Genomic DNA, 24,164 nt, shown 5'->3' on the forward strand with positions numbered 1-24,164 from the left:
CACTGTCAGGATAACTGGGCACTTTCAGTTACTTTTATCTGTTACTCCCAGCAATCACATGCTACCATGTAATCATCTGTTCAATGTCTTGAGACTGTGAGACAGAACAACATTTGCTGAGCAAAATTTTTGCAACTGACATGCCTACTTCAAAACACTTCTGAAACAATCATCCAACAAGAGTTTAATACTCTCTCAATGTGCTACATGGAGTATACCAAAATAAAGATTTTGGAGTTGATATTTTCAAGGAATTGACCATGTAGTTACATAGAAAAGAACATATATTAAACATTCAGTATAGAGAAGAAAACAGCATATACTAAGTTACTCATTGTATTCATTACATTTGTTTAAAATTCATTACATCCATTACATTTTTAAAAAATACAAGAAATGTAGGAAATGCCTGGGTGATTTTTTCTATCATAAGATGACTAAGGAAGCCTAAATCAGTTACAAAAGTCAGCAGAACATAAAAGGGAACAGGGACTCAGAGATACTTTGAAATAAAAAGCTGAATGTTTTATTTGACACTTAGGCAAAGAAGCAGCATAAATTGTTTAGTTTTTTAAATGCAGCCTATAGTCAACAAGTATTTACTAAACCTCACCTAGTGGCATCTTCCACTAGTACTTCGTTAGCAAAAGCTGTGATTCCTCTGTCTTGATCAGATGTCTCAATTCTAAGTAATTCACCTCTGCATTTTTCCTTCCTAACCCCATAGCATTTCTACCTGTCTTCCCTCCCAATTTTTGTTATGCATGGAGTCCTTAATCTCAAACCAATTTCTCTCCTCTTCTAATTTCTTAAAGAAAAAAAATCACTCTTTCCTGAAGGATCATTTTCCCTGATGCCTTTTCTGATGGATGCAAATAGTACATAAACATGACATTTCTTATCTTCCCAGAATTCCTATATATAACTCTTGTCTCTTCCTGTCCATCATGACCATATCCGGATTCCTGAAATAGCTTCCTATTAGTCTTTCTCCTTCTAGTCAGAATAGCAAATAGTACCATCAATAATAATAATAACTTTTATTTTATATTATATATGCCAGAATAATCCACTAAACTCTACAAAATAGGCAGTATTATCCCCATACTGCAGAGGATAAAACTCAAGACATAGCAAGATTAAGTAACTTTCTTCAGTAACCCAAGTCTGTCAGCTTTCAAAATCTATGTTCTTTCTGCTATTCACAAAGCTTCTAATCATGTCCACCTTAATTCTGCTCCTCACTATCACAGTCAGTGATATATCCACACTTCAAAGCTGATTACATCATCCCCTGATGAAAGTTCTCCATAATCAAATTCTTGAGACTGCTATACAAGGCCTCCATGACATGGCCTTCTGGCTTATTTACACTCTGGTTCTATCTGGTTCTATCCTGATGATACCCTGCACCAACCAAGTAGTTTCATGTCCTGTGTTTCTGTTCATACAATTTCCTCTGTCCAAAATATATTTTTTGTCTTCGACTCAGTCTTCAAGGCGTCTGATTTTAGAGATCCCTGAACTGTCCAGCCAGGCTAAAAACCATCAACTAGGCTTCTGTAGTGCCCTAAGGGTAGCTCTAGCTCAGCACTTCATATTGAAATGGTCTCTTCCCCCAACCAGCCTACAAGTTCTTTGACAGAAAAGACAATAAAGTTGTCGTTTCATACCCACCATGCTCACTACACAGTGAATAGTGTCTGGCATAAGGTACTCACACAAGTCATGTTTATGTGTCTGAAAGGGACATAAAGTGGAATCACCTCCCAACCCCATTGCCATTTCTTGAGCATGGAGCCAGTGTGGCCACAGTTCAGACCTTCAGGATTCTATGCTGTTTTCTTCCACATGATATATCAACTTCTGTAAATTGTATCACACAGAACAACTACTATATTTATAAGTGACCATCCTTTTATAACCATAAGTGACCACTTTGTGGTTATAAAATTCATATTGATGCTTTTTCATAATTCATATTGATGCTTTTTCATAATTCATATCATGAAAATTCATATTGATGCTTTTTCATAATTCTTTGGCTTCATGGCTTTCCTTCTCCTTAATTACACCAACCTCCATCTTTTCTGCACAGTAGTCACTAACAAGAACTGGCTCTCAGGGGTATTTCTCCCATGTCATGTTTTCTAACAGTATTCTTCACCTCAAAGGGAGGCATAAGTAGAAGAAATACTATCAGTAATAGAAATACTATTTCTAATAGTTTTCTTCACCTCAAAGGGAGATAATACAAGCTAGTCTCTACTGAATGGCTACTTTGTACAAGACGTTGTGTTAGGTACATTATATGTACATCTCAGTTAATCTTCTCAACAAGCCAGTGACCATTTACTCATTAATCTCCTACTTCTTCACATCAATCTAATCTTCACTCTACTTTATTGGCAGCTCTTAATCAAAATATTCCTTCAAGGCCCTAAGTTTCATTCTTGTCACCCTTAGAATTGCATGGTGAATCATTGTATCAGAGGACATTAGCCTTGTGCCTCTTTGTGTAAGGAGGTTACTCTTCACATCATGCAGACCCAGATAGAGTCCATGCTACCTCCTTTTACTCCTGTAAAAACGCCTCTGTCATTTTCTATTACATCACTAGTTTGATTTGTTATTGATATGTTTGTCTTTCCCACTAGTCCACGAACCCCTGAAGTATATGATTCATATTCTACACATATTTTCATCTCCAACTCCTAGTACACTGTATAAAATATAGCAAGTCTTAATAAATATTTGCTGAATGATGATTCCTTAACTTCTTCTTCTTTAGAAACTTATTTAGGCACAAAAACCCCTATTATATTATCATCCAGAAGAGACAAATTTATAGAGACAGAAAGTAGATGGGTGATTGCTTAAAGCTGGAATGGGGAAGACTTAGCTACAAAGGAATGGTGATTGAATGCTAATGGGCACAGGATTTCTTTTCAAGGGGCCACAAATATGGTGATGATCATACAACCCTGTCAATATGCTAAAAAAACACTGAATTGTACACTTCAAAAATAATTTTAAGGATGCCCATGCAATCAGAAAAAAAAAAAGATGTTCTTCCTCTTCTCCTTTTTTCATTATTTTTAATAACCTTTTTGATATATTATTCACATACCACACAATCCTTCATTATTAATACAGGGGCCTCTGCTATAAACTCTTCAGAAAATAGACTATGTCTTATTCAACTTAGTATTCCCAGGACCTAGCACAGTGTTCAGAAATTAGTAAATGCTCATTTTGAGAATGAGAGACCCACAGTACTAAATTTATTACTAGTAATATATTTAAGTTATATTTTGGCTAAATATACTTTTAAAGGTTGATTTGAGGAAATCCAACCACCATTTATAAATTGATTTCTATGGGAAAACACATACTTAACACAAAAAAAGTCCGCAAGGCACCTTCCAAAACTTTTCCACTCATAAGTAAATAAAGCCCATGATTTATCTTGCAAGGTACTACCACTCTTACAACCTAGTCCCCTCCTAGACAAATATCTGTGTCCTCTAGAAACACTCAGATTTTTTTGTATAAAATCCAGATTTTTCCAACCTCCAGGTTATGAAATACTATTCCTGGAAGAAGGCCTTTTGAGGAATGAAGTATATCCTCTCTGAAGTAAGTTCAAAACTTTTGCAGGATAGCTTTTCTTTTCATTATGCTCTCAAAGTGTATAAAAAATAAGAATGGGGCTCTAAAAAAAACTGTTGAATGACTGAGTATATACACGGAGGGCCATTCATATAAGAATGCAACCCTTTTTATAAGAATTGCCATTTCTATCTAATCCACAGTTAGCCCTTTTCCATTTTTTTTGGATACTGTATTTTTAACTACATTTTATTTTCTCTGCAATTTTTTTCATAAAAGATTATATAAAGGAATTTCAAATGCCATCTATCAAAGATATTGCTTTTGAATCAGAAATACTGTTTGGAGTATACTGCCAATAAACTTCATAGTAACATATTCCCTGCCCTAACATTTACAGCAATAATTACCGAACCCAGCATCACACAATTTACATAGTGAACAGCACAAGATCCATATACTGGTTTCTCTTGGAATACTTCATGTAATTTTCAGATAATTAGCTCATTCTCCAATATTGTTGTGAAATGAGTAATAGCATCATCTTCTTTTTGCCTCTGCATCAAAGAACCGCAGTCACTAGAAGTTATATGGTTATTTGTTCAAAGCCAGGGATACAATATCATCACAATTTTACCCCTCTAATTCTCTGCTGGCAGATCAATGCTCATTCCATTAGGCAATAGTATTATTAAAATTATTAAAATCATCTTAATAATTTTTGCAGTATATTTTTAAAGACACATATTTTGTGGTATCTTTTAAAAAGATACCACATATCATTTATATGCATGTCATTTAAATAACCATTGAGGACATTTGTCTCACTAATGAATGAACAAAATTTTCACCATTTCATAAGATGCATTTAGTGTGATCAAATGAACCCATTATTTAAAAAATAAATTGCATTTATTTTATGTGTTTGCAAGCTTCTTAAAGCATAGGTCATGTGTTTTATTAATTGATCCATTCACAGTAGCTTACCCATAGAGGAAACATAAGCATATGTATACTGATTGAATATGGAGCCAAGTATATAATTTGGGTAGTGTGAAGGGTTCATATGCACAATAAAAAATTTTTCACATAGTTTCTTACCTCTTCTAGTTGGCATGCTTTGATGACACTTCTGTATCTGTATTCATCATAGGAAACACCAAAGATGATATTTTCTTTAATGGTGCCAGGCATAATCCAGGAAAACTGAGAACAGAATGAAATTCTTCCACTGTGCTTAATTTTACCCTCTGAAGGCTCCAGTTCTCCCATAATCATCATTAGAAGTGAAGTCTGGAAATACAACCCATCATTATTTGGTCATTATCAAATCACGCTCAGGATTCACTTGCCCCTAATTATCATCCTAAGCAGAAGTGTATATTCTTATTTTTAAAGATCCTATTAACTAATTTGATTGAAAATATTTAAAATATTTCCTGTTCCATGTACTCTGCTAAGCACAAAAGATACAAGAGAAAGTAAAAGAGACAATTACAATATAGTGTGACAAGTATTTTGATAGAGGTTCACAGAGAAGGGGCACCTGATTCAGATAGTTGGAATAGGTTTGGAAGAAGAATGGCAAAGGTTAGTAACAGCTAACAGTTGCTGAGTGCTCACTCTGTGTTGAGTGCTGTTCTATGTGCTTTAACTATATTAATTTATTTAATCTTCACAGAAATCCTACAAAGTAGATTCATTATCTTCACCTTATTAGGTAAAGATTAGGTAATAGAGATGTATTCAGGTAATATTGTTCCCATGAGCTTTTCTTGGAGTACACAGTCATCTAAGAGATGATAGTACAAAAGGACTATCAGTGAACAAAGATTTATATAACTGTGAACAAAAATTAAAACTAATGACAGAATTAGAGTTGAAGAACTGTTATATGCCCGACAATAAGAAAAGTTAGCAGTAAAAACCAAATAAACAAAGGAAATGGGGTGTAAGTGTGGAGTGTAAAGGAAATTTGCTGATTACTTTATCAAGAAAAGCTGAAAATCAAAAGGTATCATTTAAAGCTAATAAACAAAGTAACAGAAGCATAAGCAGATTTAACAATACAACGATAAATCTGAAAAAAGATACTACTACTGACTAAAATTGAGTAGAAGGAAAGGAGGTAGCAGAGGAAGAAAAAGCACTGATTTATTTATTTATTTATTATTTATTTATTTAATTATTTATTTATTGAGACGGAGTCTCTGTCGCCCAGGCTGGAGTGCAGTGGTGCAATCTCGGCTCACTGCAAGCTCCACCTCCTGGGTTCACGCCATTCTCCTGCCTCAGCCTCCTGAGTAGCTGGGACTACAGGCACCCACCACCACGCCCGGCTAATTTTCTGTATTTTTAGTAGAGACGGGGTTTCACCGTGTGAGCCAGGATGATCTCGATCTCCTAGTCTCGATCTCCTAACCTCGAAAAAGCACTGATTTTATCAGAGCTCATATTAGTGAACTAGGGTCACATAGAATGAAAAATTTAACATAAAGTTATTAGTATAATTATTGCCACTGGAACACAAATACAGACTTTTTTAAAAGCCATAATACACACATATACACACACACTCACAGATACACATAGTCTACAGACAATACAGTGACTTCATAACAAAGGAAAGAAAAACATACAACAAAACATAGTAAGACAACTCAGATGAATCAAATTTACAAAATTAGTAAACAAAAATCAAAAGGAGGTGACAGTTGCACAACTATGTGAGGATACTTTATGCCACAGAGCTATGCCCTTAAAAATGGTTAAAATGATAAATTTTATGTTATGTACATTTCACCACAATTATTTTTTTAAAAAACCTTTTTAAAACAAATTCCAAAGTATATTAGCCAATCTATTCAAAAATATTTGTGGAGGACATACTTGAAATAAAAGTATGTAAGTCAGTTTTATTTTTCAAGTGGCTTAACCCATCTATTAAGAGGAAAAGACTTCAGCTGAAATTAAAGACAAACCTAACTTTATGCTAACTAAAAGAGACACACCTAAAGCAAAGAATGCATAAAGGTTGAAAATGGAACTTAAAACTGTAAATACAAACAAAGAAACAAAAAAAAGGACTATAATTTTCATGTTAGACATATATATGTAGGCCCAAATACATTCAATGAAAAAGAAAAGGATCTTTATAATGCTAGAGTGCAATTATAAGTATCTACACATTACGTTTAAAAAGCAATATTCTTGAAGTAAAAATTACAGAACCGATAAGGAATAACAGAGAGAAACGTATGTAGTTGAAGCTTTTAATTCAACTTTATCTGTTAATGACAAAGCAAGTAGAAAAAAGATAAGTGAAGATGTAGAAGACCTAAATATCATGAATAATGATGTACATTTAATATCTGAGTTGAACTCTATTAATAGAAATTACACAAATACATTCTTTTATGTGGTCAGAGAGCAAGTACAATTATTGACTATTTACTGGATACACAAAAATGATAAAAATTCCAAGAAGTAGAAATAATTTGAACAACATTCTTGGAAAACAAAGAAAATTTGTTTTCTTTCTGGAAAATGTTAAACTTTCCCTTAGGATATCTTAGGTCAAAGAGGAAACAAATATAAAACAAAGCTACAGATTTTCTAGAAAACAATGTAATAGAAACACTATATACCAGAATCCATAATACATAGCTAAAGTATTACCCAGAGGAAAATGCACAACTTTTTAAAAAAGCATCAAACATCTAACTCAAAAACTAGAAAAACAACAAAAAAGCAGAAGAAAAATAGAATAATTAATAAAGATAAACTTATAAATTTTATAATTTATAATTATAAAATTTAACGATACAACAGATACAACAGAACAGCTGATATAATGATACAACAGAACAGTTAAACTAATAAGTAAATCTAAAAGCTAATTCATGGAAAGCTTGTTTGGTTTTAGTAGAAACCTAATCAAGAAGAAAAGTATCATCAAAGGAGTTGCAAAAATACAATATAAAAATTGAAATAAATAAAACAGAGAGAAAACTCATAAGGGACCGCTTGGGAAAAAAGAAAATTCAAAACAGGTAACTCCAGTGCTATTTAAACTGTTACAGAATCAGGGGAAAAGAAGACAAGCTTCCAGATTTTTTTTATTGGGTAACAATATTAATGGCCGGGTGCGGTGGCTCACGCCTGTAATCCCAGCACTTTGGGAGGCCGAGACGGGCGGTTCACGAGGTCAAGATATCAAGACCATCTTGGCCAACATGGTGAAACCCCGTCTCTACTAAAAATACAAAAATTAGCCGATGTGGTTGCGCGTGCCTGTAGTCCCAGCTACTTGGGAAGCTGAGGCAGGAGAATTGCTTGAGCCCGGGAGGCAGAGGTTGCAGTGAGCCGAGATCGCACCATTGTGCTCCAGCCTGGCGACAAGGAGTAAGACTCCGTCTCAATAATAATAATAATAATAATAACAACAACAAAATCTTATGAAGATTGCTTGGAAATATAGATTTAATCTTATTTATGAATATAAATACAAAAAATAAATAATATACCGTTGATCCTTTATCAACATGAAGGTTGGGGTGCCAACTCACTGTGTAGTCAAAAATCCACATATAATTTTTGACTCCACAAAAACTTAAGTACTACTGGCCTATTGTTGACTGGAAACCTTACCGATAACATAAACATATTATGTTAACACATATTTCATAGTTAACATATTATGTTAACACATATTTCATAGTTAACATATTATGTTAACACATATTTCATAGTTAACATATTATGTTAACACATATTTCACAGTTAACATATTATGTTAACATATATTTCATAGCATATTTCATAGTTAACATACTATGTTAACACATATTTCATAGTTTGTATTTTTGAAAAAGTGCAAGGTCTTCACACCTGCTGGCATAGCTGCACTGATGGTTTCACATTTTATTTTATTTTATTACAGTACTCTTTATACTGGGTTCATTTATCTTGAAATTGCAGGCAACTGTAGCTGCAGACCTCAATATATAGTAAATACCAAGCAATTCAACTTTTTTCTTGTACTGTTTCAACTTTTCCATGCTTCCTGGGAGCACTCACAGCATCACTAGTGGCACTTTGTATGGATTGCTTGATGTTATTCAAGGTTTATGGCATTGCACTAAACATGATGAAAAATATGCGAGAATCACTAGCGATCACTTTTTACTGCAATATGCAATTTACTGGAGAAAGAACTGCTCACATGGAGATGATTAGCATCACGTGGTGTTTTAAATGGCTAACTGCAACGCTTGAGCTTACCGTAATAGCAACAGGAAGTGGCTACCAAATTATTACAGTAGTACCATATGTACTACAGTTAGTTTTATGCAGTTATGGTTTAATACTATATTTTTATGTTTGTTTACATTTTTCTTGACTGCGAATGGTGCCAGGTAGGGTAAGGGTTAGTGTGTGTTAAGTTTTGATAAATTTTAACTTTGTATAGTAGATTGTATTTTATAGTAGTAAATGATAAAATAGGCTAGTGTCTACATATATTTTATGCATTCATGGCATATCTTACTTTTTCTTAATTTTCTCAATATTTGTAGCCTACATAGTTTGTGAGTTTTTTCAAATTGTCAAAAATCTCCCAAAATTTTTCCAATGTATTAGTTGAAAAAAAGTTCACAAATAAGTGTACCCATGCAGTTCAAGCCTGTATTGTTTAAGGGTCAATTGTATTAGCGAGTGGACACCAAGAGTATATCAAAAGAATAAGGCATCAAGGGTGGTCTGTATTTGGTCTTTTCTTTCCTCTTATTCTTTCTAATTTCATTCTGGTCAAGTCTGACCTTCTTTACTATTGCTTTCATTAAGTCACGAGTTATCTCTGTATTTCAAAAGACACTGGTTAATTATCACAGTTTCATCTTACTTGATGAATGAGCATTTGACCTTGCTGATAACACCCTTCTCCTTGACATCAGTTTGGTTCCAGGATGCCACATTCATTCACTAGCTTTATCTTCTCAGACTTTTATTTTATTGGATTTTCTTCACCCACCTCCCTAACCTCAAATACTTAGAATGCCCTTAGGCTAACCCCTAGACCCCTTTCTCTTCTTATCAACCCTCTCTCCTTTGGAATCTCATCCAGCCCCATCTTCACACTACCAGCCCCCTCTTCCTTGAAACTAGACTTGTACATCCAACTAACATCTTTATTTGGATGTCAAATAGGCATTTCAAACTTAACCAAGCTCCAACCAAAACTTGTTTCCCCCATTATCTTTCTAGTAAATGGCACCTTTATCCTTCCAGCTACTCAGTCCAGAAAGCTTGGAATCATCTTTGACTCCTCTATGAATTTTCTCATATACCATTGTTCAACTTATCCATTAATTCTATTGGATCTTCCTTCAAAGCATGTCCTGAATCTGATCACTTCCTACTATACTACTTCCACCACTACCTGGATCAAGCCACCATCATCACTTGCCTGAATTGGCACAATAGACTCCTAACTCATCTCCTTGCTTCCTCCCTTGTCTCCCTATAGAATAGCCTAAAAACATTAGCCAAAGTGGCCCTGTTACTTCTGTTTAAAACTCTCTGGTGGCCTCTAATCTCACCCAGAGAAAAAAGCCTTACTCTTTATGAAGGACTTTATGGTCTACCCCCTACCTCCACTGCTGATTACTTCTCTGACAGTATTCTACCCTTCCTGTCTTACTCTATGCCAGCCTCAGTGACCTCCTTACTGTTCTTCAAACCAGACGGGTATAGTTAGTCCCATCTGAAAGCTTCACCTTCTACTTGCTTCACCTGCTACTTTGAAGACTCTTCCCAGAGTCTACATTCCCTAATCCCTCAACTCCTGCAAGTCTTTGTTCAAATGTTACCTTTCAATGTTTAAAGGCCACTTATATTTTTATTTTTGATGAAATATCTGTTCAATGCTTTGTACATTTTCCTAATGAGTTGGTGATATTTTTCATTATGATTCTAGGATCACTTTATATAGAGATAAATTCCTCCTGTGTATAAGTTGAAATGATATCTTACACTACTCATAATAAAAGAAATGCAAATTAAAAATACATTGACATACTATTTTCTCCATAAGAGGAGAAACTTTTAAAATTAGATAATATCATCTGTTAGTAACACTGTGGGAAAATCAGCACTCTTATATAGAGTGTATGGCATGAGTATGAATTGGTACAAGTTTCAGGGAAGGACATTTGACAACATCTACCAAAATCACAAGTAAACAAATGCTTGACCACTTATAGGAAGCCTACTGATACAATTGCAGATGTGCTAAATGGTATGTATATAAAGTTATTTATAATGTTGTTCTTTGTGTTAACAAAATATTGGAAACAACCCAAATGTCAATCAATAGTGATTCATTTTATCATAGAATATTCATCCATATGATAGAATACTATGCATCTATTTAAGTGTGTGTGTGTGTGTGTGTGTCCTTGTTCAGGCTGCTATAACAAAATACCATGAACTGTGTGACTTATAAATAACAGGAATTTATGTCTCACAGTTCTGGAGGCTGGGAAGTCCAAGATCAAGGTGCCAGCAGATTGGGTCTGCTAAGAGACTCCTGATTCCTGGATGGCCAGCTGTCTTCCTGCTGTGTTCTCACATGACAGAAAGGGGTGAGGGTCTCTCTAAGGGGTGAGGTTGTCTCTAAGGGGTGAGGGTCTCTCTAAGGCTTATTTTATGAAGACACTCATCTCATTTACTCAGAACTCCACACTCATGGACTAATCACCTCCCAAAGGCCCCACCCTGCAATACCATCACCTTGGGAGTTAGGATTTCAACATATGAATGGCAGGGGAGAGACACAAATATTCAGCAGTGTGTATGTATGTGCAAGTCCTCTGTGCTTTGAATATGGAAAGTTGTCCAAGATAGTGGGAAAAGCAAGAAACAAAACTCTGCATATTGTTACATAAAAAGAGAGGTGGGGAACAATAAAAATATATATTGATTATATATATGTATATATATGTGTGTGTATATATGTGTATATATATATAAACATCTCTGGAAAGATACTAAAAAAAATTACCCAGGTTGGCTACCTTGGTTGGATGAGGGAATGCAGTAGAATGGAAAATGGACAAATGAGAGACAGTAAAGAGAGGAAGAATTTTCAACTTTTTATATATTTTAATTTTCATTTTTAAATTTTAATAAATAATATCACCTAAAATATATTCAGAAGAAAGGAAGGTCAAGTAACAGATATCTTTTTGATATTTGTTTCAGTAAATTTTATAATTCTTATTACGTGGAAAAAATCTAAATTACCTCATTTCTATATAAAATTGTTTTGCACAAAATTAAAACTAGAAGTGATATTTTCACATAGTACAGCTTTATGAACCCAAACACAATATAGTGATGATCCAGGTTAAAAATATATATATACATATTGGACCAGACACAGTGACTCATGCTTATAATCCCAGCACTTTGGGAGGTTGAAGCAGAAAGGTCACTTGAGCCTAGGAGTTCAAGGTTACAGTGAGCTGTGATCACACCACTGAAGTTTAGCCTTGGTGACAGAGTAAGACCCTATCTCTAAAAAGAATAAAATTTTAAAAATTAAATAAAATAAATCATGTATCATGTCTATACATATGTGTGTATGTATATATGTTCAATGATGAATTTAACTTCATATCTCCCAAAATTCCAAAACATTGATAAAACTCTTTGCAGACATGTATTCTGTATGAAAAGCAAGCAAAAACATGAGCTAATAGCTTATTCTATACATATGAGTTCTGGTTACTACAAGAATAAGCTAAAACTCAGTACCATAGTGAGGCAATGATAGATAATAGAGACAAGGTGGTGTCAGGAATTGTCAGCAACAGCACTGCTTCAGCTGTGATGTGGACAACAGAAGGACTGAAACTTCCCACCCACTGGTGAGATGCCACAAGCCAGCTTTCACTCAAGAGCATCCTGTGATGCAAAATTCTATACTAATATTGCTTCACTAAAATAATTCAAGGAAGTTTCATAAGTGCAAGACACTTAATGTAGACTAGAACAACTACAAACAAAAATCTATTTCCTAAAGATATTCAGTTAAATTTCTATAAAATATCTGTCAAGTGCTAGGCACTTGTTGACAGTCCTTGGAATATAAAAATAAAGAAGACATGGTCCCTTTGCAGCCTAGATGATTATGAATAGGGGAGAGTGATAAAAGTCAACAAGGTTATTACTTTATCAGCAAAGTAACAAAGTAACAGAAAATCTAGAAATATAAAATATATCCAAAATTTCACAGATAACAACTTGATAAATTTATCCTTCCAGACACATATATACATACACATGTGATTTTATGAAAAATGGATCATAATGTACATAACATTTTGTAACTTGTACATAACATTTTGTAACTCTTTATTCACTTAAGAGTATATCATATACATCTGTCACAGTCATTCTTTAAGAGCCCTTTTATTGGCTGAATAGCATGCCATTATAGAAGTACACCAGAATTTATCTAATCAAACTCCTATTATTCAACATTTATGAGACTCCTCCCACCCAATTTTTGGCTCCTGAAAGCAATGTTATATTGAAGAGCTTTACATAAAATCTCTGCAAACATATTAGAGTAAGTTATAGAAGTAGAAGAATTATTAGGTTATTTCTGATACAAATTACCAAATTGTATTGAGTGGGTAAGATTTAAATTAAAATGTTAATATTTTTAATTATTCAATCTTATATTTTAGCTAGATCTTTTGTCCAAAAAAAACAACTATAAAGTGCTCCATTCCTAATACTACTAAAAGGCAACCTCCTAGATTGAGCTGGTAAACTCCATTTCTCAGAAGTTTTTAAATATTCCCAAGGGACCACTGCTTTCCTCTGACTCTGCCTTCATAGCTGCTTCCCATAAGATGCAATTGTAATGTCAGCCAGTAATTATCTGCTTATCAATTTTTAATAAAACTGCCTGACATTTAATTGCCAGTAAGTCTTGGAATTTGTAATTCCAAAGCTATTTTTGCACGTCTATCATAGAATTGATCTTGAAGACATATGCAGAATTAATTTTTAAAATTCTATGAAACACAATTACTACCTTTTCATAAACATCCTTGTTTAGATCATTGTTAACTTATTTAGTATCAACCCCTCCTATGGTATAATTTTTTAATAGTGAAACTGCTAGTAATAATACACAAGTACAGAAGAAAAATAATAACATATTAAGAAAGAAAATGTTTATGTAAGAAAACATACACAATTCCAGCTATTTTATTTTAAAAGCCTGTTTCATATGTAGGAAAACAACTGGAGAGAGAAACAACCAAATTGTATTATTATCATTGTGAACACCAATTTTTTTTTTTTTTTTTTTTTTTTTAAGCCTATCACCTAGGCTAGAGTGCAGTGATGCAATCATGGCTCACCGCAGTCTCCACCTCTCAGGCTCACGTGATCCTCCCACCTCAGCCTCCCAAGTAGCTGGGACTACAGGCACACACCACCACACCCAACTATTTTTTTGTTTGTTTGTTTGTATTTTTTGTAGAGATGGGGTTTGCCATGTTGCCCAGGCTGGTCTCAAACTCCTGGACTCAAGTAATTCACCTGCTTCTGCCTCCAAAAGTGCTAGGATTATGGGTGTGAGCCACTGTACCCAGCCTGACACCAAATTTATTGACTGGAAATTTTTTGTGGCATTTTGTTTCCCAAGTCTCATATTCAATTCTTCAAAATATGGTTCTCCTCATCTTAGATATTGATAAATAATCGCCTTTCAGGAGTCTTTCTTAATTTCTATTTTCATTAACATTTTTACCTACAGCAGTAGCACTGCTTCCCTCTTACTTCCCTCCTTCTTTCCTTCCCTCCTCCCTACTTCCTTTCTTCCTCATTTCCTTCTTTCTTCCTTCCTCTCTTTCTTTCTTTTTCTGTTTGACTTAGATTATTGGGTATAATTCTAGAAAGTATTTTGCAAAGCTTCAAGAGATCACTAAACTTTTTCTTACATTTCTATGAAGTACCACAGCTAAAATGACAGTCAAATGGGAACAAGGAACAATTTTATAGACTTCTGAAGCAAATACCTATTGCCCTATAGCCCATTCTAATACTAGAAAGCTCTTTCTCATCTCTAATTTGATTCTTTCATGTCTTTTAAATTTATTTTCTCAATAGTAAAAGACAGCAAGTGTTTATCATTATCTACACAATGGGTTATGTTCTTAAAGATCACTACAAAGTCTTCTCTTCTCCTGACAATAAAATTTGGTCCTTTTGCACTGTTTTCTTTCTAATCTACTAGTTTTTTTCAGATGTGTCTCCAAATATGCCCGGTTAAGTTGTTCTTAGGGTGAGATATGGAGAAGAGGTTGACCACTGAATAAATTAACATTCCTATGTATTTCTTCAAAAAACTATCCCACTAAATAATTTTTCCTTATAATATATCATAAGCAAATCTAAATCTATTCTGAAAACCCTAATGTTAACAAAAATGGGGACCTTTTGCTCATGAGGTTATTGAGGCAAAATGTAAGTGATGATTTTCCTGGACTGGCTCCGAAAAAATGTCTGTTCTGGTGAAGACTGGGTAAAATGGATGATTCGTTTATTCAATAAAGTTAGTGAATGCTTGCCATGTGCAAGATACAGTGTTGAATGTGATGCAAAATATAAATATGTAGAAGAAAAAGCCACGGAAAATAATATGAGGAAATAAAAAACTAGAGTAAATTATCAGTGGAGTAATTTCTATTATACGAGACATTATACCCATACATTCTCCTAATGCTCATGTAAGAATTTCTCCAAAAATACTTTTCAGCACTACAGACAAACTACAAAAAAAAAGAGACATGGATATCAAATTAAGTTCTTAATAGTGAAGAATAAAAGAGACTACCTTGCCTGCTCCAGTGGATCCAGCAACCGCCAACAACTGTCCTCTTTCTATCTTGAAATTAATATCTTTCAGGACAGGAGTACCAAGAAGTGAGAAATTACTGAAGAAGAGGCTGTCATCATCATTAGAAGTTTTTCTATTGCTATTGTTTTGTTTTGCTTTCTCAAATAATTCCCCAAATCCCTGTTAAATAAAACACACACACACACACACATCAAAAATAAAAGATGAGTTTGTCAGATATTTTCAATAAATGCTTGTTTTATGTATGATTAGTTTGAAAAGCACATGGCACATGATCCATTATACTGTATACATTATTACTTTATAGTACATAATTATATAGCATATGGTTTCTAGAGGACATGATCCAAAACTCAGATATTTGCCCATTATCAAGTTAAAGATTTTTTAATTTAAGACTGAATACATACATATATACATACACACACACACACACACACACACACACACACACCCTCTTATCCTATAAGCTGGGTACATAAACACTTATTTAATCTTCAGCATTAACATGAGATAGATTTTATAATCCTCCTCTTTCAAATCTGTAGACTGTGACTCAGCAGTTAACTGACTAAAGTCACATAGCTTTAAGTCACAACCCAAATCTGAATTCTACTCCATTACTTTTGGTAGCATCCTCTTCTGAGAAGCTCAGAGCATTTCTTGAAGCAATTATTGTTGAAAATAAATATGAAGAGATTGCCAGATGATTCAAATGAATTCATTTCACAAAAGTAGCTAGGAAGAAGTAATTCCCTTTTTAAAATTCCTTGCCTCACTATTGGCCCCTTGGGAAGCTTTAGCATAGTGGTCTTCAAATCAAAGTAAACAGTCCTAAAGATTGATCAGGAGGAAGCAAATGCACCTTGTTTTAAGGGACTCTATTAACTCTTTCCTACAATTAACCTGCCTGAGAATCTATCATTTCTCCTGACCTACTTCCCTCTCATGAGTCCTTCCCTCATTTTATACAGACAGCCTTCTCACTTACCATGCAAGGGAGTATAGTACTAGTCTTACTACGCAGAACTTTCTGGAGTAGAAAAACCTCTGGGACTCAAACAAGGGGACCATGAAAGAATGACTTTCTCTTGAAAGAGGCTCCCATAAAAGCAAAGGCAGAAATACTGAAGGAGGCAGTATCTTATTTCACCCAGATTTCAAACATAAGGCAATCTATGTGTCTTATCTATTCTTAGAGTCAAATTGCAGAAATGAGTAGGGGAATAAGGCATTTTAATTAACAAATTATTTAATTATTTTTTTAATTTTAATAATTTAATAAAGTAATTAATAATAGTTATTAATTATCTGTATTTTAAAGTCAGACTTTTCCTGACAGAAAGCAAGTTATATCTAGCTGATTGACTTGACAATAAGAGCCAATTTCATGAATTCATTTATTTTCCATAAATTGAATGCACTGAAACTGCAGCTTCAAGGTTTTGAAGAAATCCATGTAGCATACTTACGCAGTGCAAAATACACAAGAAACTACATCATTTGCCACCACTTAAAACTATGTCGAAATATTTATAAGTTAACTTAAAAGTGTGTCAGGGGTACATAGGTTTTCAAAATTCTTTTAAGGCATACATAAACAATCAAGCTTGAAGACTACTGCTTTGAGTTTTTTATTATATGGGTAGCTAACAATGAAAGTATTTTAAAATGAGACAAAGGTATTTGTTATTCCCTTATTCATTTATTTATCTAATAAATATTTATTGAGTATAATCTCTGTATTAGAAACTACTTCAAACGTCCTACATGGGAGAATGATAAATGAATTAATATTGCAATGTGCTTGGTGCGACAATTGAAATCACACCATGTCATATAGGAGTACATTCAAGAGAACAACTGACTCACCCTTGACCAAGTAAATTACATGCGTGCTAGGCTATGAAGGATGTAAGTAGGATTTCACAAGACTAAGACATCGTTATAGGTGTTTCGGGAAGATGGATCTGCATGCACAGTGATTTAGGCACAAAGGAACAAAATATATCTCAAGAATGGTGTGAGTGGCTGGGTCAGATGTATTGACAAGGTGACAAAGGCTATTAACCTAAAAGTTGTGAGTTTCATGCTTAGAAGTGGGACTTTTATCCAATAAGCACTTGTATCAATGGAAGACTATTGTTACTATAACTTTTATTTCTGATTACAGAAGACACATTTGAAAACATAGAAAACTAGAAATAAGAAAAGAGAAATCACCTGTAGTTGTACCACTAAGAACTATGTTTAACATTTCAATGGATATCACTCCATACATTTATATTTATATTTACATTTACATATAGTAAATGTGTATATTTACATATACTAAAAATCATATATACGGGCCAGGTGCAAGGAATCATGCTTGTAATCCCCGCACTTGGGGTGGCTGAGGCAGGAGGATCATTTGAGAACAGGGGTTCAAGACCAGTCTGGGCAATGTAGTGAGATCCTGTCTCTACAAAAAAATTAAAAATTAGGTAGGCGGGTGGATCACAAGGTCAAGAATTCAAGACAAGTCTCACCAATGGTGAAACCCTGTCTCTACTAAAAATACAAAAATTAGGTGGGTGCAGTGGCAGGCACCTGTAATCCCAGCTACTCAGGAGGCTGAGGTAGGAGAATTGCTTGAACCTGGGCAGCAGAGGTTGCAGTGAGCCGAGATTGCACCACTGCACTCCAGACTGGGTGAAAGAGTGAGACTCCATCTCAAAAAACAAACAAACAAACAAAAATTAGCTAGGCATGGTGGTGTGCACCTGTAGCCCTAGCTACTCAACAGGCTAAGGCAGGAGGATCACTTGAGCCCAAGTTCAAGGTTACAGTGAGCTATGATTGTGCCACTGCACTCCAGCCCACATGATAGAGCAAGATTCTGTCTCTTAAAGAAAAAAAAATCATATATGTGATTTTTTTTTTAAATAAGTGATGATATGCTGAGTGAGAAAGGACTTTGGAGTCATAGAAGCCTAGCCTGACATTTTAGCTCTGCCCTAGCTAGGTGTGTAACCATGCTTGAGTTACTTAAACTGTCTAAGCCTCAGCTTCCTAATATGTTAATGGGAATTTTACTTACTCTCAGGTTTGGAGCAAGGGAGGAGTCATATATAACTCACCAGGGACTTGCCTCTCAGAGATGCTATCAAAGGAGATGGAGAATACACTAAAATGAGTGGGTATTTATGAAGCCTGGGGAGTGAGGAACAAGAACATTGAGGTACGTGCAGGAAATTTGGAAACATATGTATGAAGTTCAAGAAAGAAACTGAAGCCAGAGATGTGCATTTGAGAGTCATCAGCACATTGATATCACTTGAGCCTGAGAGAGGTCACCCACAGAGAACATAAAAAGTCAGAATGAGGCTGATATGGTTTGGCTATGTCCTCACCCAAATCTCATCTTGAATTGTAGTTCCCATAATTCCCATGTGTTGCCGAGGGGACCCAGTGGGAGATAATTGAATCATGGGGGCGGGTCTTGCCCATCCTATTCTCATGATAGTGAAGAAGTCTCACAAGATCCAATGGTTTAATAAAGGGGAGTTGCCCTGCACAAGTTCTATTCTCTTATCTGCCTCCATGTGAGACGCGCCTTTCATCCTCCACCATGATTGTGAGGCCTCCCCAGCCACGTGGAACTGTGAGTCCTTTAAGCCCCTTTCTTTTGTAAATTGACCATTCTTGGGTATGTCTTTATCAGCAACGTGAAAACCAACTAACACGGAAGCCTAGGTGGGGACCCAGTGGCCCATAATCACTTAAGTGGCAGGCAGGGCAGACTTAGAAGTCATGGCCTGAGGCCAAAATGATCTGGAAAGAACGGTTCACTGAAGCTACATTAAATGATATATTCTACAAGAGTATGACAGTTTTAATAGATTGGTGATAGCAGAATCTATGTTGTAGTGGGGAGAAGTCCACAAAAAGTGAAGACGTGAGAACAGCCTTGACAGCAAAGGGAAGAAGAGTGATAAGGTTTGGGGCATGAGGTTGCATGAGCAAAAGTCAGGGAAGAAATTGTTTAACCTGAAAATATTTAAACATGAGAAGGAGTCAGTTGACAAAAGATATTGAAGCTTCTGGAGGAAGAATAATTGCTGGTCCCCTGTTCTGAGAAGATGAAGCAAAATAGAATAGTTCAGACAAGGGTAAGAGGAAGCATACGTCTTTCTCTTAGATACAAAAGAAGAAAAAGGTAATTCCAAGGATGAAGAGAGATGTTGGAAACATTCAAATATGATGGTGGCCTCTATTTTCTCTATGTATTGTGGGAGACAAGGCCATCTACTGGGGGTGAACAGATCCTGGGAGAAGATGGGAATTTTGTGAATGTGATAAAAATCTGGAATAGCCTTTAGGGAAATGGTAAAGAAAATTAAAGACAAATGAAAGGATTTCCCAAGAAGGATTATAGACCCATATAAGGTTGAAACAATAAATGTATAAAACTTACAGTTGACTAGAGTCAACAGATAGCACTATTGTTTCTCAGATAGCACTTCCTTCTCCAAAACTGATAAAGTAAGTGTTTTGCAGGGAAAAAAAAAAAAATCACCAAAAGGAAAAGGGAATTGAGAGTGCAGCTGAGAGAATGAAATTACTGTTCTTTGAATAAGCAGAGGTTAAATCAGGAGTCCAAAAAGAAGAATTAAGGAGACTAGAAATTCTGATGAAATGGAAAGGCAGTAAATGTAGAATTAAAAGACTCAAAGAGTTGGAAGATTAGGAAATTCCAGGCTGCGAAAGAGATTTCAGAGTGCAACAATTCCAAAGCGAGGTAAGTCCAGGTGCTAACAAAACTCAGGATATGACTAAGAGAGAAAGCTTCTGAAGAAGTCACTACAAAATAAAAGTTCTAAGTAAAGTATTGGAAGACTCGTTTATATGGATATTAAAGTCTCAAACAGGAAATTTAACAAGCATCAGCATCATAAGTAAATGCCATCAAGGGGTGCACAGAGTTTAGGTGACAAAGACTGGAAGAGGTAGATGCCACCAGATGGAAGACAACAGTTTAGTGAAAGGGCTCCAGCCTATGACATTTGGGACCAAAATCCGTTTTCAATCTTTGCCAGTTGTGTGAGCTGAGCCAAGTCCCTAAACTTTTTGAAGCCTCCATTTTATTATCAGTGAAATGAAAATATTAATTTTATTGAGGTCATAGAAATGCTGTGAGAATTAAGTGGCAAAAAACATATAAAGCGCTTATCCTAGTGCCTGGCACATAGTAAGAGCTCAAGCATGCTACCTATTTAATTAGATGGAGTGAGACAGGAATTGAGGATTTTTGCACTAGAGTAGGAAAATAATGACCTGAAAGTAGTAGAAAATGTCAAACTACATATTTTTCCTTCATGCCTACAAAGACACTTGAAATTCCTAAAATCAAAGTAAAATAAATCTGATCCACAAACTTTTATACCAAACAATTTTGCTAGGCACATGGGAATTACTCTGTTACCTATATCTTTAAAAAATGAAGTAAAACAAAGCACTGGTACTCAAGTTACTTATATAAATGAATCCAAAGTATGACACTGAGAAAGATTTAGACCTAGGACATTGGCTTCATACCTCCTACCTGTACACAACCCATGTAAGTGAGAAGAAACTAAAAATTCCACAGGTGTGCTCAATAATCAAATATTGCTCTTCAGAGACTAAAAATCATTGATAATATTTTTTATGTCGAGCAGTATAACAGAATTTGTAATGGTGGATGAAAATAGGTTAAAAATGGTAGAAAACAATACACGGGTATATCTCTCCCACATCCTTTTATTAACTGGTATATATAAAGCACTTTGGACTGGAACTTGCAATCAGAGAAGCTAATGTTTATTGAGGAACCACTGTGTGCATGGTACTCTGACGAATGTTTTACCCAAAATGTCTCCTTCAGTCTTCACAACAAACTTGCAAGGTAAATATTAATATTCTCCATTTTACACATGGAGAGCCAGAGGGCCCACAAAGTTAAGCAACTTGACTTAGATTACACAGAAAGTAAATGGCAGAGCCAGGATTCAAACCCAGCTCCAAAGCCTATGATCTCTGTATTATTTCCTGATTTGTTATGTGAAACAAATTATATGACTTAGAAATAAAAGAGCTTTTATATTGCATTTAATATTCCTCTATTTTTTTGTTTGTTTGTTTGTTTTTTGACAGAGTCTCATCTTGCTGCCCAGACTGGAGTGCAGTGGTACGATCTTGGCTCACTGCAACCTCCGCCTCCTGGGTTCAAGTGATTCTCCTGCCTCAGCCTCCTGAGTAGCTGGGACTACAGGCGTCTGCCATCATGACCAGCTAATTTTTTGTATTTTTAGTGGAGACAGGGTTTTACCACGTTGGCTAGGCTGGTCTTGAACTCCTGACCTCAGGTGATCCACTTGCCTTGGTCTCCCAAAGTGCTGGGATTACAAGCATGAGCGCCCAGCCATTCCTCTACTTCTTAATCTAAAAAATAAGTGAGTGATCCTCCTTCCCGTTCTACCAGTTATATCATCATTCTAATTTTATTTGCCATCAGGATGAAATCCAGATTCACCAAGAAGAAAATAGGTCTTTAGAGAAACAATTTTTTAAAATTTCTGACCTCCTCCCAGAAGGCTGTTACATTCTCCATCACTACTTCTGTAGTTGTTAAGTTATATTCCAATGTCTTATATTCTTGCTTTTGTAAGAAATCCTATTTATAAAAGAGAGCAAAAACATGTTATAGAATCAGGATAGCATTAATGCATTATTACATCGACTTTATACTCTCATTGTGCTACATCTTATACATGAATTTTAATAATGAAATAGTAATTATTTCTTAATATAATAATTTTATTACAGTGTTCTAAAGTTAATTTGCCAAGCACTAGGATTCATATTTGAAATATACTCTCTAAACATATGATACTTTATAAAACTTTTTATACATTAGATTTAACATACAACTGATTCTTCCTTGTACTATTATATGCTAACCTTAGTGATGAATTTATAAAGCAACCCTGAATTACCCACTAATGTGCCTTAATCCAACACTGGATGGAGAAAAAATGAATGTCTTCATCTTAATAGCACCCTCCTCATTAAAGGCCTCATTAGCATCACTTCTGTGGGTTAAGGAAGCATGTGAAGATATATAACTAGTTTTAAGGCATCAAACTGTGATTCTAAAAGAAGGGCTCTATTAGAGACTCAAATCAGTTTCCCTAGGGAAGGTAGGAGCATAAGGAAGAATTAAGTCCATGCATCCGGAAGTCTTGGCCATAAGAAGTAATGAAAAAGCCTGGTCCTCGCCTCGCTTCTTCATTTTCTTCTCTGCTCCTGTTTACCTCTCTTTTGGTTTCTCTCATTTTCTCCCAGTTTGGTTTTCAAGATCTGTTTCTCTGTCTGTATGCTCCCATTCAGTGACTCTCCCCAGATCTGTTTCTTCTTCTTTCTTTCTCTCTCTCTTTCTTTCTCTCTCAATGGATTAACAGAAGACAAGATGATTCCCAGAGCTACTTACTATGATTCAGAGCTAGAGTCACCACTTTGTCTAAATCACAGATCTCAAACTCACTTAGTCTCAGGACCAAACAGGTGATATAATTAAGGAGTGGGGCTGAGAAGACAGCGTGATGAACTGGAGATGGCAGGCGCTCTGTGAGCAGGGAGCTGCCATAGCTTGTGGAAAAGGACGACGCAGTTGACTAGTTATTCCAATTCTTCAAAAGAGGCTGCACACATGAGCGTGTGTGTGTTTATGTGTGTGTGTGAGAGACATCTCCCAATTTTTAATTGCAGGCAACCAATATCAATTTTTTAAATGAAAGGTTAAAACATGTCTAGGAGCCAAAATTAGGTCTATGGGCCACCATTTGCAACCTCTGGCCTAGAATAAATAATGCCAGAACTACCTAAAAGTGGCTCACCCTTCTCCCTCATTTTTATTTCTGTCACAGTGACTTATTTTCTGGGTTAAATATTTAAATAAACAGCAAAAAAGCATAATAAGCATTTATTTGCTTCTTAATAATACGCAAGTTTATCCAATTAGCTTCATATAAATTGAGTCTTATCACCTGAAAACTTCAGAATTTCTCAAAGCTGCTAGCTACATCAGTATTATTGGGATTTTAAGGTAATTTGGCATAAAATGCCATTCTCATCCATCATACTGTCCAGAGAAATGCCAGGAAAAGTTTAAGGTGAACATTCCTAGTATTAGCTGGCAACTTTTATAACTTCCTAGAGAAGGAAATTTCTTTTTCTATATTTTTGCACATTTGCAAAGTTCATTATAACTGATCTATTGACTGATTACTTAAATCATAGTATATAATGCAGCATTATGGTACATTACCTGTATTTTGTTTATTGCTCCAAGAGAGTCATACCATGTTTGTACAGCCCAGGGAAATTGCCGAGTGACCGCCATGCGCAGAACAATGCAGAATGATATGGTTGTGAATATTTTTCGGAGGACGATTCCTTTGATTAGTGCATAGGGAAGCACAGATAAAAACACGACAAAGAACCCTGAGAAGAAGAAGGCTGAGCTATTGAAGTATCTCACATAGGCTGCCTTCCGAGTTAGTTTCAGTTCTGTTCTATAAAAAATAAT

At 35.1% G+C, this 24,164-nt stretch overlaps 1 protein-coding gene across 2 annotated transcripts in view; it reads right to left on the reverse strand.

The window, feature by feature from the left end:
* LOC105475504 (CF transmembrane conductance regulator) overlaps positions 1 to 24,164 on the reverse strand; it is a 184,064-nt gene that overhangs the window by 99,549 nt on the left and 60,351 nt on the right. For both annotated transcript variants that reach the window (XM_011730837.3, XM_071094576.1), the window contains 4 exons: positions 23,904 to 24,150; positions 22,158 to 22,250; positions 15,530 to 15,712; positions 4,714 to 4,905 (listed from right to left, as the gene is read on the reverse strand). In XM_011730837.3, the coding sequence (XP_011729139.2) occupies positions 4,714 to 4,905; positions 15,530 to 15,712; positions 22,158 to 22,250; positions 23,904 to 24,150 (715 nt within the window). The remainder of the gene's footprint in view (positions 1 to 4,713; positions 4,906 to 15,529; positions 15,713 to 22,157; positions 22,251 to 23,903; positions 24,151 to 24,164) is intronic.

This window comes from Macaca nemestrina, chromosome 4 (assembly GCF_043159975.1).
Source record: "Macaca nemestrina isolate mMacNem1 chromosome 4, mMacNem.hap1, whole genome shotgun sequence".
Taxonomy (NCBI): domain Eukaryota; kingdom Metazoa; phylum Chordata; class Mammalia; order Primates; family Cercopithecidae; genus Macaca; species Macaca nemestrina.